Source organism: Petromyzon marinus, chromosome 13 (assembly GCF_048934315.1).
Source record: "Petromyzon marinus isolate PM22_M1 ecotype Great Lakes invasive population chromosome 13, UKy_Petmar_22M1.pri1.0, whole genome shotgun sequence".
Taxonomy (NCBI): domain Eukaryota; kingdom Metazoa; phylum Chordata; class Hyperoartia; order Petromyzontiformes; family Petromyzontidae; genus Petromyzon; species Petromyzon marinus.
Genome location: NC_133679.1, coordinates 13742249 through 13760377, shown reverse-complemented (window position 1 = coordinate 13760377; position 18129 = coordinate 13742249). Strand labels below are relative to the sequence as shown.

Below are 18129 nucleotides of genomic sequence, written 5' to 3'. Positions count from 1 at the left end.
CGCTGCGCAGGCGCCATCTTACTCAGGGGGGCGCCCTCCCCTCTCCCCTCCCTCCCATCTCCCCCCCCTCCCATCTCCCCCCCCTCCCTCCCATCTCCCCCCCCTCCCTCCCATCTCCCCCCCCTCCCCTCCCATCTCCCCCCCCTCCCTCCCATCTCCCCCCCCCTCACTCCCATCTCCCCCCCCTCCCTCCCATCTCCCCCCCCCTCCCATCTCCCCCCCCTCCCTCCCATCTCCCCCCCCTCCCTCCCATCCCCCTCCCTCCCATCTCCCTCCCTCCCATCTCCCCCCTCCCCTCCCATCTCCCCCCTCCCTCCCATCTCCCCCCCCTCCTTCCCATCTCCCCCCCCCTCCCTCCCATCTCCCCCCCTCCCTCCCATCTCCCCCCCCCTCCCTCCCATCTCCCCCCCCTCCCTCCCATCTCCCCCCCTCCCTCCCATCTCCCTCCCCCTCCCTCCCATCTCCCCCCTCCCATCTCCCCCCTCCCATCTCCCCCCTCCCTCCCATCTCCCCCTCCCATCTCTCCCTCCCATCTCCTCCCTCCCTCCCCTCTCTCCCCCCTCCCTCCCCTCTCTCCCCCCTCCCTCCCCTCTCTCCCCCCTCCCTCCCCTCTCTCCCCCCTCCCTCCCCTCTCTCCCTCCCCTCCCCTCTCTCCCTCCCCTCCCCTCTCTCCCTCTCCTCCCCTCCCTCACCCCTCCCTCACCTCACCCTTCCCCCCTCTTCCCCCCTCCCCTCTCCCTCCCCTCCCTCACCTCACCCCCCCTCCCCTCTTTCCCCCTCCCCTCTCGCCCCCTCCCCTCCCTCCCTCCCCTCACCCTTCCCCCCTCCCCTCTTGCCCCTTCCCCCTCCCCTCCCCCCCTCACCCTTCCCCCCTCACCGCCCTCACCTCCCTCATTAGCATAACGCTCTCGGCGTGCTGTCACCCCGCAGGGCAACCAATCCAAGAAGCCGTGGGAATGTTTATTGAGGGCTGGAGGAATCTGATGAGCTGTAAAGCGCTTTTGTTGTTTGTGTGTGTTTTTTTTAAATCGCGGGTGTCCAGTAAAGGGTTGTGAGTGCACGGTGTTGAGAACGTTACAACGGCAATACAACAAATCACTGAAATACACAAATAAAACTAAACTATATTGTGTTATCTTACCAGGTAAAGCCCACTGAGGTATTAACTTTTAGACGCGACCTGGCCACAAATGATAGCATCAATAAAGTGGCTTAAATCGTGTGGAAATTTACATTTGCTGCTATACATTTCCACACGATAAGCTATTTAGTAGTTGAGTTATAATTTATTGTGGCCAGGTCGCTTCTGAAAAAAATAACTTAAACAGCTCAGTGGGGCCTCACCTGGTAAAAAAATAGTTAAGAAATTTTTTTTTTAAATAATGTAATTTTTAGAGCAGCCAAATATAAAAAAAATCACGATGGGAGTGTAAAGTATATGGAAGGTAAATAAATCACTTAAATATGTAAATAAACTAAACAATGTTTTGGTTATCATACCAGGTAAAGCCCACTGGAGGTATTAACTCTTAGACGCGACCTGGTCACAAATGATAGCATCAACAAAGTGGCATAAATTTGTATTTAAAGCTTTCGTGACTGCAGTGATTCATATTCTTGGTTCTTTCGGTAAAGTCACGTTGAAGGGAAACAATAAAATAATAAAATATATATAAAACAATAAAATTCTCAAGACGTTTCGACTGTAACACAAACAGTCATCATCAGGTGTGAAAAACCAACGGCTTCTTGAAGCGTCGTGCTTCTTGAAGCACGCCGTTGTTTTTTTTAACACCTGATTATGACTGTTTGTGTTACAGTCGAAACGTCGTGAGAATTTTATTGTTTTATATATATTTAATTGTTTCCCTTCAACGTGACTTTACCGAAAGAACCAAGAATATAAAGTGGTTTAAATCGTGGAAATTTAATTTTGTTGTGGCCAGGTCGCTTCTGAAAACAAAAAGAGAGATACACAGCTCAGTGGGCCTTTGCACTGGTACTAAAATGTAAAAAAAGTTTTCAAATAAGTAATATTTAAAAATACTTTTTTAAAAACACGCTTTAATGAAATGTACCGTACTCGTAATGTCAGAAATCCACGACTCCTGGAAGTGGCCAACGTCAGTTGAGCGTGGACAATTAGACCCAAGCCGAAACATAACATGTAAAAAATAATGTTTAAAAATATATTTTATTTTAATGATAGAATATAGTATTGCCATCAGTATGACATAAGTATACCAAGTTTGCAGTCGATACCACATTGGGAAGTGGGTTAAAATTGAGTTACAGGATTTGAGGATACAACAACAGTGAGTTAAATAAAAGCGTGTAGTAATAATACAAAACATTCTTGGTTCTTTCGGTACAGTCACGTAGAAAGGGGAAACAATAAAAAAATCAAAATAATACAAAAGTGTAGTTTTTTTTTAATATCAAACCGAATGTGGTTGTTAAGACGAGGTTTTTTTTTTTAAAACAAAAAATCCCTACGTAAGATGGCCGACGTTGTGTGTCGCCTTGACTGGCACAAGCAGCAGCAGCAGCGATCGAGCGTGTTGTGGATTTCCATCGCTTCGTCGCACGGGCAAGAGGCGGAGTCGTTGGTGGTGGGATAGCACACACAAAAAAAAAACGTGAGAGCCATGCCGGGACTGGATGAGGCTCCTGCTGCTGCTGCTTCTTCTTCGCTCGGTTAAACGCAACGAAGTGAGAAGGATCGCTCGAGTTGAACGTCAACGCTAACGGAATGAACTCGCTCGGTGGACGTTGATCGTTGCCAGGTGAGAAAAGCTCGCACGAGGGAGTCTGAGCTGCTGCTGCTGTTGCCCGGGGGGGGGAGGAGAGAAAGGAGAGGATGGAAGAACCCCGAGGGAGATTGTTTGGGCGGTGTCGCAGTGAGAAGGGGAACTCGCGCGGCCGACGTTGATTGCAATTCGCGCTCCGCTCTGCCCGTCTCGGAGGCCGCTTTGTGAGCGGCGATTACACGCGGAGCTGTGTCTCTGTCCTTATCGAATGTGCTCCCCAAAGTCCTCTCCGTTGGGCTCTGTATTCGTCTATGTTAAGTGGGCCGCCGCGTGTTCTGGCCTCTTATGTGGGGCCGGCCCCATGTTGTCTGGCCTCAATGATGGCATCTCTTTAAATGAGGCCCCCCTCCCTCCCCCTCCCCAATGTTCTCTCGTCTCTTATTATTTTAAATGGGACCGATGGAATCTGTGCCACGTTAAAATAGTCCCTTTTAACAGGGCCCCGGATTTTATGGGCTCCTAAAATGTCTCTTTATAAAAATGTGCCCAATGTCCCTCTGGTTTGCTATTAAATAGGCCCTATGTCATCTCGTATTTGCCTCTTATTTTTTGGACATTTACAAGACAATGTCAGAACGTCATCCATATTCATGATGCCTCTGGGGCCTATACTGTACTTTTTGCAATTTTTTTCAGCTGTTTTAAGATGGGTGTCTTCACGTTCTCTTGATCACTTTCATGGGCACCTAATGCTCTTAAATCTAACACATTGTGCGGGTGGCAATGATACGGTTTCTACGATACAACAATCCCACTTCGACCTATTAAACCAAGCCCAGCAGAATTAAAACGCTACCCCGTGGAGAATGTATGGGGTTAAATGTGTTTTATTTCATTATTTTCGTTTTCTTTTATAATCCCAGTTTTTTCTTGGGTGTGCTATCGGTGTCCTATCATGAGACAAAGTATCGCTTTGTACCTCTCAACCCTTTCAATCAGAGAACGGCCCATGGAAGCGGATATCACAGAGCTACCTCTGAGATCACCGCAATAAGCTCTCCGGTTCGCACAGTAGGGGGCAGCAATTTCCCACTGCATATGAGAGTAATGATCGTCGCATCACATTCAAACCAACATTTTTAATTTCCAGCTGTAATGTAGTCAGGCGTTTTCTTTAACGTGTGGACCACAAACAATCTTGAACTCCCCGTACCCCTTCCCACCCATAGCTCGTTTTGGAGCGGTTTGAAGTCCCTGGACGTTCACCTCGGCGGAGAGAGTGACACATCACGCAGAGCGCTTGCTCGCGACGCAAAGAGAGAGAAGAAGGGCTATGGAGCTGGCGAGTGCCAGCGTCGTGGTGATCCAGACCCTGACGCGCGCCACCAACCAGGATGCCAGCGTGCTCAAACCGGCGGAGGAGCAGCTCCGCCAGTGGGAGATCCAGCCGGGCTTCTACAGCGTCCTGCTGGTGAGCACCGGCGCGCCAGCTGAGACGCAGCGTCGGGCGGGCCGACTTTAAAGCCACGGACGCACTAGAGCCAGTGTGAATTCCGGCTGGAATTGCGTCAGGATTGTAATTAATTGCATTCGGAATGTAATTGTAAATTTGGAGAAGAATGTCGTAATAATATTTGACCCCGGGTCTGCTGTACACAACAAGGCAACCCTTGCCTTCGATGGTAACCTGAAACGTGTTCGCTCCGAGCAACTGTGGCAACTTGGTATAGCAATGCCGTAGAGCGTAATTCCTCAACTATGTTTTCAGGCAGGCTTAATAATAAAACTGGTATGTCCTGGCAGGCCACGTATCGACATCTGGACATCTCTGCTAATATTGATCTCTACGGCTCTGTCATCTTAATCGTTGTTTATCTCTATTTCATCTCGCTTGTGAGCCAATTCCCTTGGTAAGCCATAGCTTTGTGGACCACTTCAAGGGCAGTTGGGGACCACATCTTGCTTTGCGCTGCCAGTTTTAGAGCCCTGCCATAGAGTGATGGAGTTGTCTAAAGACTGTGCTTGATGACCAATGCGCATTTCATAGTTGTTAACTTCTTGTGACCTGATTTAAAGTTTCCAGTTCAACGCGTAGGTTTAACACTTTCATTTATTATGAAAGTTTCAGTAGAATTGCCCACTAGGTGGCGTAGCAATCATATTTAACTACTGTAGATTTGGGCAACTGAATTTCCTATCGTAGAAAATGTTGCAGAAATCATTGTTTGCCCGAACATGTACCCCATGGATAGTGGGCCTTCAGGTCCTCTTTTGTGGTTCAAATAATTATTACATTTTTATTCAAATATGTTATTTCGATGTTTTATTTTACATGGGGTTGAATGTAGTATGCTGGTCTGGCCGGTTAGCTCAGTGATAGAGTGGCTCGCAGTAAGAAGGTTGTGAGTTCAAATCCTGGTTGGGGGTTCATTCAGTCCATCATCCCTCAGAGGTTGACAAATTGAGAACCACATTGTGGAGAAATCAATAATGGTTGTCCAATGGAGAGACTTCCCCCCTCCATAGAAATGTGTAATTTCCACCACTCTCTCTGGACTCTAAATAGGAAATGAGCACTGAAAATATCTGACTTTTGTCAGTTGTCATCTGAACGAATTGGACCGAGCAGAGGTATAAGGATTTGGGTAAGACCTGCCCTATTCACGTGATAACGCAAGTAACTTGGAAAATCATGGAAACGCCACTTTTTTTACTAGCTTGTGTTGTCCATCAACTTGAGTTCTGGAATAACTGGCGAACTTGCGTGCATTTGAGTCAACTCTACTTGGCTGTCCAACCAAATTGGAATTTCTGGTACTCAGCCTCCTGTAGCGATCACTCGCTGTTTGATGTTTCCGAGTTAAGAAGTGTTGTTATGGCATCCAGATGCCTATCTGGTGCTTTGATGGGCGACTGAAGCCTGCTCCCATTGTGTCTGATTTAAGAAGATGATTGATAGTGTTACGACATTTAGGTTCAAATTGAAAATTCCACGTTTTTAAATTGTGTTTTTTTAGTATTGCCGATTTTGTGGTGATGCAGGGGGGGCTTTTGCGATAAGATGTCTTATACAAAACACGAGTGGTGGGGATGAAGATGGTGTCAGAAAAATCATTGGCATTTTTAAAAAGAAGAAAGCAAGTCAGTTTGGCGACATCTCACCGCGGCTTATCTCACAAACAGCTGCTCGGGGCCACCGCAGCCCCATTGCCACCATGCCGTGTGTGTAATTATTGATCGCTGTCCACATGAAATAAACGGTCTTTTGGGAGGAAATCGCTTTCATGAACGGACCCACAATGGTCTTTGCAGCCCACTGCTTGCGAGTGCCAGCACTGTTCTGCTACTGTGTGGATTTCTTTTATCGGTGAACGCATTGTATTGACCCCGCACTGTGCTGCCATGCTGCGCGTTTGCTGTGGAACAACATCGCTGACGGTTCGCGGCCTAATTTGTGTGGCAGTTAATCAAGCGGGAGTGCTGCCTCTTATTCGATTCGATAAGTGAATAACTGAACAAACGTTATCCGCACACATGAATATAAAATTAAAATACATGTTTAGGCCATCCGCCTTTGAGCTTTCCAGGTCTGTGTTTTCTAGATGATGGCAAAACTTATTTTTAAATATATTAAACCGGGAAAGAAACTGCTGTCTAGCGCAATAATTTAATTATTTCTTACGATCACAATCCATTAGGGCCCCATGGGATTTTTAACAATTTTTTTAAGCATATAATGTTTGGCAGTGATTTAAAAAAAATGCAAAACAAATGCATTATCAACACTGACTCACATCAAATAATATAATAGGGTAATATTTTGACAGGCAGTATCTTTTATAATTGGTTCTGCTCTGAAGAGAAATCATTGCTCATAACATAAGCTTCGTGATATGGTCTTTTTTTAAAATCGTATTTTAGTTTCAGTTTATTTATTTTGGTATAGCCCTGTGAGCCATTCGGCTCTTGAATCGGGTGCAACCACAACAAACAAAAAAACAAAAACACAAACAAGAAAAACATCTTAAAGTGACTATGTGACTGTGCAAACAGAAAATCCATGAAAAAAACAGCACAATATTCCTGAAAAAAAAGCACCGTACACCAACGCTGTGTGCAGAAAATCCCAGTGGGATGCAAGTCAAACAACAACAACAACCACAAGAAAACTTAGATTAAGGCCATCAGTCTAACTCCGTACTACAACAAAACAAACATGTCCAAACCACAAAACTTTTTCGAAATCACCAAAAAAATAAAGCCATAATTGCATCGTAAGAGTATAAAGGCAGTATCTTTAAAGTTACAGTTATTGACAAATTTGGTGTTTTTGGTCACTGTAGTTTTTTTTTTTAAATTAAACATACACACGATGCATATGTGCAATTTATGGCAATTTTTTTTAAATCGTGTTTCCACTCATGGGGAGATGACAAAAATAAAAATGAATGAAAGTGGAGCTTCACCGGTCAGCCTGGATTGGAAGTGTTACGGTGAAGCTTACATGGGGTTTTCCCCCCTATAAAACCCCTCAAATATGCTTTCTCATTGAAATACTTTCCATGTGAGGATGAAGATGAAATCACTCACTTTCTGTCAGGACAGACAGTGCAACTCTGCACTTGAGGCTGAAACTCGGAATTCAAACACCCATGGTCGCAGTAGTGCCAGCTCTGTGTCGCTGACCTCCGAGCCCACCCGGTCACAGAAAAACAGTATTACATCTTCAACGACTACTCACCCTGCTCTTGTCGTGACAATGAATGAATGCCGGCAGGTGATAGTCTCAAGTTCCATCTTGAGTGTCTCAGCATAGCTTTTGATGCACGGCAGGTATCAGGAGATACTTTACATTTCCCGTGTCTTTCTTGGAATTTCAACTCAAACTAATAAATCATTGCTCACCAGCCTCCCCATCACCAACTCGGGAACGGTAATGCACTCATGTTTAAATTTTAGCCGGCTGCGTGCTAAGTTTACTTTGTTTAGATTGACACGTTTGATTCAGATGTAACGCCTCGCTCGGGTTGATAATATCACACGTTGCCCCCTGTTGTGCCTTCGGACTACCACGTCATGGGTCCAAAAGTTCAGTTTGTTTTTCTAACAGAGAACTGCAGGTGTTCCGACGGCTCTTGCACAAACCATTTCACGCGTGTTCACCCCTGTGGTGTCCCGTGTTTGGCACTGGTCCCGGGATCCATTCACCCCCCCCCCGCCCCCCGATTTCTCCCCCCCGGCCTTTTGTAACCCTGTGTTTGGGCCCCTCCAGGCCGTGGGGGCGTCAGCATTCCGGGTGGATTCAATTAGCCGTTTAAAGTTTCAGCTCCATCGCGCTTGCATGAAGCGTTCAATCAATAGTCTAGTCGCTTTTTTTACATTGTTGTGACTGTAGTGGCCTCTAGTGGCTGGAGGGGGGGGGTCACACAAACAAATTACAGAAATTACACATTCCTATGGCAGGTATCTCCATATGACAAGCACTGTTGACTTCTGTCACAGTGGAACTCATTTTAACTGACCCCATTCGGTGTGATGGGCTGAGTCAACCCCCGAACATGGTTTTAGCTCGAAACATTCTGATTGTGAGTCCGGTCACTCTACCGCTGATCCATGTGGCCGGATTTTATGTAATTATCGCATACGTTGGCTTATTAATAATGTCGACAGCTACCGCGTGTTATGTGTGAGTGCTGTTTGAACGTTTCAGCATTTGAAATCAACCTTGGTTTTACTCCAGGTGGCAGCACCGTTCCACCTGCGAGCGTGTTCTGTCCCTACACGTTTATATGGCCATAGGATGGCGCTCGAGAACCGATGTAATGACTCCTCACCCTAAAGGAAGATGCCATAGACTCGCACAGATAACCATAGATTCGCACGGCTAACCATAGACTCGCACAGAAACTCACAGACTCACAACAGAGACATATCTCTGATTGTGTGGCTTGGAACGTAACACTTGTCAGGAATGAAATGCTTATCAGCAATGAAAAAAAATTGCATGTTGCAAAGTATTGTTTAATTCATGCGTATGCGTGCTTTTTCTTCCTTGTTTTCATCATAGTTGTGACGATCAATAGACTGGGGGTGGAACGTGTGCAATTGACCGATGGGCTGACTGCCATTTGAGATCCCTGCCTCATTATCGTTAACGCAATTTAGCAATTCATTACACAGACTGCTTAATATTCATTGATGTAGAATGCAATTTACTGTGCGCTACATTATGAAAACACAAATTGCATCTGGCTTATTTTTTAAAGTACGTAAACTCATTCTCTGTTTTTTTCTTCTCGCGTGTAGCTGAGTGTAAAACAGTGAAAGTAATTTAGCTTTCAAGGTCCAGTTTATTGAGCCAATTAATGGCGTTTGTGGAGGCCACGTGCAGCTCCTGCATTCCTACTTTGAATGATCTTTGGGGCAGCGGTTTAGGACATATTACACGGCTTGCGGTGTGGATCCGCAGTCGCAGCTGGGGGCATTTCTTTATTTACCTTTTGCGCGTGAGATGGACGCAACACCCGTGCGATCTCCTCGTATGGTCGAATGCGGTGCAGTGGTGTCTGGTCACATTGAAGCCGGGGGGACGGTGGGGGTGGGAGGTTTCTGTGTGGGGGCGGAAATGATTTGTCTGTTGTAGGCGCCCGTTTTTGTCCGCTCTGCTCGCCAGCATTCGTTACACGGAGTCAAACCCTGGTGGTTTCGAGAGCTTTTTCTCAGGACTTAATTGGTTTTCGGGATGTTTGGCAGGCTCTTGGTGGGTTTTGCAGCTCCTCTTGTGTTGTCTGCAGCTCGGGCTTTACAACATCATCCCAGGGTACTCGGTGAGAGATCGAGCCTCTCTACGGACATTGGTGAATGTGCGCGAGCTAATTCGTGAACCCCATTTCCAAACCCAAGTAACCTAAGACATCCATCGAATTGACTTTTAGCTATCCCTGCAACGAGTAATAGGAATAGGTGACAAAACCATTGCCGTTGCAGCACCGTCGTTTTGGAACAACCTTGTTTCCTCTCTTAACCCTTTCCGAGACGTCTGCAAGTTAAAGGGCGGGTCCCGTTCACCGCAGAATCTCGGAACGCGCAAGCAGTTGGCGTTGATTTGACTGAGAGAGGCCTAGCGCTGCTATTTTAAAAGACATTGTACTGTACTCACTGCAGAGAACTGTATAGCGATCTGACCGCACTTTATGATAGCTGGTGCCAAACTGTGTCACACGCCATCCCGCATGGCCTTTTACTTCCTGATTTCGTTCAGAATCGATTCGACTCCCTTGGGAATAAATTCCGTTCCGATGACGTAAATGTACGTAATCAGAACGGAATCGGAAGAACTGATGACGTACACGTATGTCATCGCAATGGGAAAGGGTAACATCGTAAATCTTCCTTAAAAAAATATCCTGAAGCAGAAGATCAGTGCTGGATACAACTGCATTTGCAATTGTGATTCGTAACTTTCATCCTTACCCATGTATCGGTAGTTCAATTTTATTGAGGGACTGTGTGTTCTCTTGGTGTCGTCTGGGACTGTTTTCTTGTTGTTTTGCTGCATTGCCCAAGTTAGGAATTGGTGTACTTATGCAATTTGAACTTATATACTTAATGTATTTTATGTATGTTTTCGTGATTTGCTTACAAATTCCTATACTCTGCACTCCTATAGTTACTTGTAGTGTTTATTTTTGTAACTTTCTGACCCACCCCTACTGAATATGTTGGAAAAAGAGCTTCATAGCTCTTTGGATTTCTCCAGGATAAACAAAGATTCTGATTCTGAAATGCGGAGGTCTGATGCGAGCCAGGCCGAGAAGTCGCTGGGACGTCGTTGAGTTGAAGGCACCGGTTCCTGTTAGCCTTGCAATGCAGAAAATGTTAAGATGCATTGGGCAAAATATTTGTGGTTGGAGACTGTTGCAGATATCTTCATCGCAATCGGCCATGATCTCTCTGCTGCAGGATGAAGGCCTCCCCGTGTTTTCAAAGTTATTGCGCCATCCCTCACTGTTGTAATTTCCAAAATCAATCTCGCCGCACGTGAGCTGATCTGATTATGGTGGTCATCCTCTTTGGCTGTGTTCTCTAGTTTGCCTGCTATTCTGTCACCGGTCTCAATCGTTGGCTGTCATCCTTTCCAGTCATGATACATCCTGCCCAGGCAAAGTAAAAAAAAAAAATGTAAATTCAATGTGATGTCTCAAACTTGTATTTGTTCTCTAATACGTTGGCATCCTCTTTCCATCTCTCGTTGAATGGTGCGCAAACACTGCATTTATTATACTAATTCCTTAACCATTTGCCCTGTGACCCCATGAACCCTGCAGAACATCTTCATGGACCACAGTCTGGACGTGCACGTGCGGTGGCTCGCTGCCCTCTACTTCAAGAATGGAATTGACCGATACTGGCGGCGCCTGGCTCCCAAGTATGCTCCTGTCACCCTCATCATTAAGATAGCCTGGCGGTGGTGGTGCATACCTGTAATTCATCACTGTGGAGACGGTGAGGGTTGGTGGGTCAGACGAAGCTTGCGAGCCTCCTTTCCCGTGAGCGTCGGGGAGGAGCCAATACCCTGGTTTGCCAACAGAAGGTGGTACAGCAAAATGTGGACTCTTATCTGTTCCGTCTGTATGGGATAGTGTTGCCCTCTTGCGTGTGTGGGGTTTCCCCGGTTGCTCTGGTTGCCCGCCCGCACGTGTAAATACTCATTGATTGGCCGGCATCATCTTAATATATAGAGGACTGCAGAGCTTGTGCAATTGTTGGCGCTGGCTCACCATGTGGCTGCTGCCTGTCTGCTTTAATGTTTCCCCCTCGTGCCTCTGAATTGTTCTCTCTCTTCGAGAGTGAGCGAATACTCTGCGACGGTGGCGCGTTACAAGCTGAAATATATTATTGTTGGTCGTCATCTGCAACTCCTCTGAATAGGAATTTGTCATCATCATCATCATCGTCGTAATTGGAATTCATTATCAGGAGCACATTGTACAGAATCATCCACAGGAGTTTTGGTATCAACCACCATCATCATCGTTATAATCATCATCGTAGGGATTTGTCATTGAATTTCATCATTATGAGTGCATCGTCAGTAATCGTCAATAGTAGCTTATCCTTAGCCATCGTCATCATCGGGTGCATGTCCGAAGTTGGCGTAATGGGAATTCATCATCATCATGATCATCAGGAGAAAATCAGCATCACCCATATCTTTATGTCAATTATCATTTTCAGGAGCACAATACGGCATTATCACCACCATCATCACCATCGGATAAAATTGTCAGGAACACCATCGTCATAATTACTCATATATTCTTGGTTCTTTCGGTATATCATAAATAAAAATCATAATTTTCTTTATTGGAATTCATCATGAATGAAGTGCAACATGGGTAGCAAATAATGATCATCACCATCATACTTAGAGTCGTCAGAATAGTCATCATCAGTCCGTGTAATTGCCGGCTCAAGGCTTGGTTGTCCATTGTGCTCATCATCACCAAGCTGCATTTAACCGCATCGCCGGGCGCTCTGAGCCAATGAGAACGTGCGATGGGCGGTGCGTGGCCTCCTGCCAATGAGAACTCGGGGGGACGAATGACGGCACACCACGTCAAATTTATGTAGAGTAAATCCCCGTTTACCGTGCGGTCACACTTCGCGTTTTCGCGGTAACGCGGTTTTTAAAATATGGAACGTTTTTCATATAACTCGCACCGAGCCTGCTATATCGCGAGTCTGGTGTGTGATGGACTACTTTTCTGAGCAGCGTGGGTGTTGTTATCTTTGTTCGATGATGCTCGGCGCTGGTACCTTACCGGTGCGTACTGTGGTACACGGTGTGCCTTCCAATTCCTCAGTCTTTGTTCCGGCAGCATCTTTGTGTGCGCAGCGCTACCTCACTCCCTTATCTTTTTAATTCGCCATATCTCTGTATCACACACTTTATATTTGAATAAATGACTGTCACACAGCATATCTATAGTATTACTATGTAAACACATTTAAAAATAAACATCTAAAACAGTGTCTTGTCAAATAAAAAAATTGTAATAAAATTAAGGGCTGGAGCGGCACCCCCCCCACCTTTATTCCTTACGGGAAAACTCCTCCTGCTTAACGCGAATTCTCTTTATGCGGCAATTATCAGGAATGCACCCCGTCCCCCCCCCCCCCGCGTTAAGTGGGGACTTTCCATATATAATTTTTTTTACGAATTAAATGTGAATAGAAGATGAAGATGATGTGTTTCCTACTTGTGCTTGCCCTTCAGCTCGCTGTCGGAGGAGGAGAAGTCGTCGCTCCGTGCCGGTCTCATCGCTAACTTCAACGAGCCGGTCAATCAGGTGCGTCTTCCGCCCCGAGAGAAATGGGAATCCTGCCTGCTAATTGGTCGCACGGGAGCATCTATTATTAAAATCCCATTTGTTCTTGTCGGCTGTTCCTGCCTTTTTACATTGGGGGCAGGAGGAGAAGAGGGGGAGGCGTGGCTGTCCTTTTTTTTTTCCCCCCATTACCAGAAACGAATGGCGTTTCATGAAACTACTTTTACGCGCCCAAGGATTGTTCAATTTACGGTTTAATTATATTGTAACGTATCCTCGAGGATGGACGCTGAGAAGATGGAGCGATGCGATTGGTGGTGTGTGCAGGTGCTGGGTGGATTGTTGCATCGCAGGATTGTGATGGAGGATGGTGGCTCAGGGAGGTATTCTTCCAGCAGTGGATAACCATGGCTACTGTTGATAATACTTATCTGTTGTACTATTGGCAGATATTGTTATCCATGCCTGTCTGAAAAAATTACTTGGACACCTGCAGATAAATACGGATAATAGGTTGCATTTGCTGCCACGTCCATGTTACTCCTATTGTCCGCATAGATGTGGGTAAGAGGTGAATTTAGCACTTGTGCCAGCCTATTTTCTGGTAACTCATTTGTGAATAAAACGGGAATAATTTTACAATATAATTATATACGGGCTTTTGTAAAGCCACCGCTGACTGAGTGCCACCCAATGCGGTATCGAGATTGTGTCACCAAAATTCACCATAACACATAGGCTTTCGTGACCAATATTATTCATCATAAAGATTTTTCGGTTAGATCGCGTAAGTATAAATGTGTCATAACCCTCCACCACCCGACACAGCCAGTAAGGTTTGTCATGTAAACAATGCGCCAATTAGTTACTACTACAGCCCATCGGTGTATTGGAGAGTAAAGCCACAACATTTACAATTTGAATATGACATTTCGCTCGTAATTACATCCAGCATCACCTGGCGATTTGCCAGAATAGTGAAGCCATCCACCTGTTTCCGGTCTTAAATAGAGCAAGACGACATCATCACTGAACCCATCAGGTGCAGAAATCAGAGGCGGAGGGGGGGTATTGTAATTATATAATAGTTTAGTAATCATTGAATTAGTATGTGTTTCCTCTATAAGGAATTGTAACTGTAAGATGTCTTCTTTTTCCACGCGTTTGTTCCACTCATGTAGGGCCCGCTGTCCTTGCCAACCTTCTCCACGCTGCCCTGTCCTGCGCCATCTCTCTTTCCGCTCCTCAGGCCACCATGTCCGATCATTGTAATTGTAAGATGAGGAGATCAAGAGGAAGGCAGAAGAAGAGGTGGGGCAGGTGGATGACTTCACTATTCTGGCAAATCGCCCGATGATGCTGGATGTAATTACGAGCGAAATGGCATATTCAATTTGTAAATGTTGTGGCTTTACTCTCCAATACACCGATGGGCTGTAGTCGTAACTAATTGGCGTCGTATTAAAATTGTAAATGTTTTGGATGTACTCTCCAAGAAACCGGTGGGCTGAAGTAGTAACTAATTGGCGCGTTGTTTACGTGACAAACCTTACTGGCTGTGTCGGGTGGTGGAGGGTTACGACACATTATACTTACGCGATCTAACCCAAAAACCTTTATTATGAAACTTCACCATGCTGGTCAGTGCGGGCTGGTGAAGAGGGGGGGCCTGGGATGGTTGAGACTTCACTTGCTACTGACGTTAGCCACGGCGGGGAACCAAACTCCGATGCCATAGTCTATAGCTCAGAGCCGTAATCACTTGGCCAGCACGTGGATAACAGGAAGAATCTACGCGCAGTTCCATGTCACAAAATGCCACAGTCTTTCTCAACAGCGGAACGTTAAGATAAAGACTTCCTTTGGGAATGTCGGATGGCATTTTATTAATCGGCGCTAACCGCGTGTCGTCGGAATTGCCGGTTAGCGTGATGTGTGCGCTCATCTGTCGGGGTCATCGCTTATTTCTGCTGGCGGAGAAGGAGGTACGGACACATTCGTTTTCTCAGACACGTGCACGGAGTGAGTTGCAGATAAGGGCATGAGCGCACTGCGGGTACTGCGCCACATGGACTTTTAAGGCCGGAGCCTTAGAGGCGATTGTGTGGCTCAGCGGGAGTTGATAATGGCCATCCCAGAGCGCTGAGCTGGTACGACGGAGATCAACTGGCTTCTCAAGTGTAGTAAGTTGATAGTCTCGGGCCGAGTTACTTTTCATTCGTCAATTAATATTGGCACAATTCCAGATCTGAGAATTGCAAAATTAGATTCGACTGTCATATGACTTAGCTTTTTCAAGGACATAAGCGGATGCACTATCTAGTATGGATTAGAGGCTTTTTAAGGGAATTCAGAGAAGTAGTCTAATACATTATCCCAGGGGTTGTGTTCCGATACAAGGTAATTCACTGCTCGATGTGAGAATTCTGAATGGGACTTGTTTTTTTTTCCATAATAAATCTGTAGCCTTCAGAAATAATCCAAAAATAATGTGCCCTGGAATTTATCCACATGAAGTAACAACCAAATTTCTTCATGGCATTTTTTGTGCTGTCGTGATTTAACAGGTTGAGACCATCAATTCGCTACGCTTAAGAACCAGGCTTTTATTCCAAAGCCAGTTTATGTGTATCTCTGGGTCTCTGTGCGAGTCTCTGTGTATGTGTCTGTACACGAGGTTCTATTCATAAAGTTATTTGGGACTGAGCTCAACCCCAGATTCGAACCCGTGGATCTCAGCAGTACCAGCTCTGCGTCCCTGAACCCCGAAACATGCGGCCACCTCGTTGAGAGATCAGTGCAATTCGTGTGATGACGGCGCGGTGTCAAATGTGGGCGTGCCGGCCGGCGCGATAAGATGAACCGTGGGTGGTGGCGCTCCATGTGTGAGGGAAGGTCATGCGCGGATGCTACGTTAGGACGGATCAACTGCCGCCCTCCCCCGTTTCCCCGTTAGGCGACGAGCAGGCGGTCCCTTTTGGCGTCAGATAAATGAAGTTGTCTTATCAATTAAACATTTCTCCAGTGGAACACGTTTCTAACCTACATCTAAGATTCATGGATCGGTGGAAGAGCATGTGGCTTGTTTTAAAAGAGTCCGCCCCGGTCGCGTTAACACGCCGACACGAGGGGGGCGCTCCCCCGTGCCGCGGCAAAGATTTCTTGAAAAACAAAACGATATCGCCTGCGTTTGAATTGAGCGATGCATTATGAATGTGCATTTTTCTTTCATGATTCACGGTATTTGCTGTCGGCTCGTCCTCGTTGGCTCGTACATGACGCCATGTTTATCTTTGCACTTGAATAGTAAAAGAAAAGTAATAATGATAGTCACGACAACCACCCCTTTGGCCTGCAGATGCCTACGCTTTAGCATTTCGTAGGCTGTCCGTCGCACATCCCTTATACTCGTGTTGCCTACCAGTAAATGGATTTTGCTTTGTACATGTTTAAAATAAATATATAAATCCAACCAGGTAGTGCCATTGTTAAAGCGGACAGCGTCATGATTGTAAGGCCACGAATTTAAATCTTAGCCATGGTCGACTGAGTGCTTCATCTATCCTGGGCTGATGAAATGCGGTTCTATTTTGTAGAAGCATTGGTGCTCAGGATAGACTCATCCCTACTACCACTGGTTGTAAACACGAGATGAAAACTGCCCCCTACCTCGCTCCTGCACACGCCACCTAACCTTTTTATTCGAAACAGAGAGCTGCAAATGAAGCCACTTTTGGGAATCCTCTATCAATCGGTGCTCCAGTCAGCTGATTTTTTTTTAAGGCAACCAACCCTCTGTGCACGAATGCCCAGGTGGAGGATTTGTGGCTTAGGCTGTGCGAGTACAGAGCGGCATTTCACACAGGACCATTCCGTTAAGTTCAAGCAAGAGAAAAATGAGAGAGCGGTGTAGATTGAAATTTCGTTAAACCGCACATGCTCATATTATTCGCACCCTTGTTACCACCGAACACGAAGTGTTCCGGTTGTTTGTAACGTGTGCTCGTCACTCTGCCGACAGCATCTGGCTAAACACGCTCGGCGTGTCGGAGAGCAGCCTCGCCACATTCTAATGGTAATTGGCCGCGTCCCTTGATACATTTCTGCAATTTCAATACGGTCTCGTCTCCCCAGTAACTCCCGGGGGTTGATTAGCATTGGGGGGGGAGTCCTCCTAGGAGACCGATAGCTATTCACGCGTTTTACGAATTGCTTATGTCCTCCGTGACCCGGCTATCGCGGGCGCACGCTGCATTCCGCGCCCATGTTGGTTACCGCCGTGAAAAGATGGGCGACATGAAAGTATAATCCCCTGTTATTTCACAAACGTTCATATTTCCAATTGTTAAGATATATAATGGTGTTATCGGCACATTGATTAACATTGATTCTTGAGCTCTCCATACATGCGTTGAATCATATGTTTAATAAGCATGTTTTTTTTTTCTTATACGTTGCATGTAATGGGTTCAATTCTGAAATAATGTGTTGACCCCGAATCGTGACAATTCAATTTAGAATTTCCAGAGAGGAGCAGTGGGGGGTGTAGGGGGCAGGGCGGATAATTGGTGAACTACAGCTGAGCATTAGTTCATTATATGGTGCTCTATTAGCTGTTGCTTCAAATCATTTACAATTAAACAGAAATATCTATTTCGAGCCTTTTTTCCGTCGAGCAAGTCTGTTGCCCGTGGCCCGTGTTTGGCGCCCGTGATGGCAGCAGCATTGGTGGTGGGGGTGAGAGTGGTGGCAGTGGCAGCTGATGCTGCTCGTGACGGCTATGGCTGCGGTGGTGGTTGTTGCTGTGATGATCATCGTTGTGGCTTGTTTGTATTATTGGTACTTACATTGGTGCTGGTGTTTATTATTATTTAATATTACATTTGTTTACCCAGGAAATAAGGCCAGGTGGCTCAGCGGTAGAGCAAGGGGCCTGCAACGGGAAAGTTTCTGATTTCAAATCATCCTTCCGGAGTCAATAAAATGGGTACCGCTTTGTGGGGAAGTCAACAGTGGTTGTCCTCCTTAATCAAGACTCGCCCCCACCA

General features: G+C 46.1%; 1 protein-coding gene across 3 annotated transcripts in view; it reads left to right on the top strand.

The window, feature by feature from the left end:
* Positions 1–2511: 2511 nt before the first annotated feature.
* The window catches only part of IPO11 (importin 11), a 92865-nt gene continuing 77247 nt past the window's right edge, over positions 2512–18129 (top strand). For 2 of the 3 annotated variants that reach the window (XM_076066887.1, XM_032953626.2), the window contains exons 1-4: positions 2512–2786; positions 3980–4221; positions 11078–11178; positions 13030–13102. In XM_076066887.1, the coding sequence (XP_075923002.1) occupies positions 4084–4221; positions 11078–11178; positions 13030–13102 (312 nt within the window). In that variant the 5' untranslated portion in view covers positions 2512–2786; positions 3980–4083. Of the gene's footprint in view, positions 2787–2828; positions 2975–3979; positions 4222–11077; positions 11179–13029; positions 13103–18129 lie in introns of those variants that run through there. The other variant, XM_076066886.1, reaches the window with a different exon arrangement.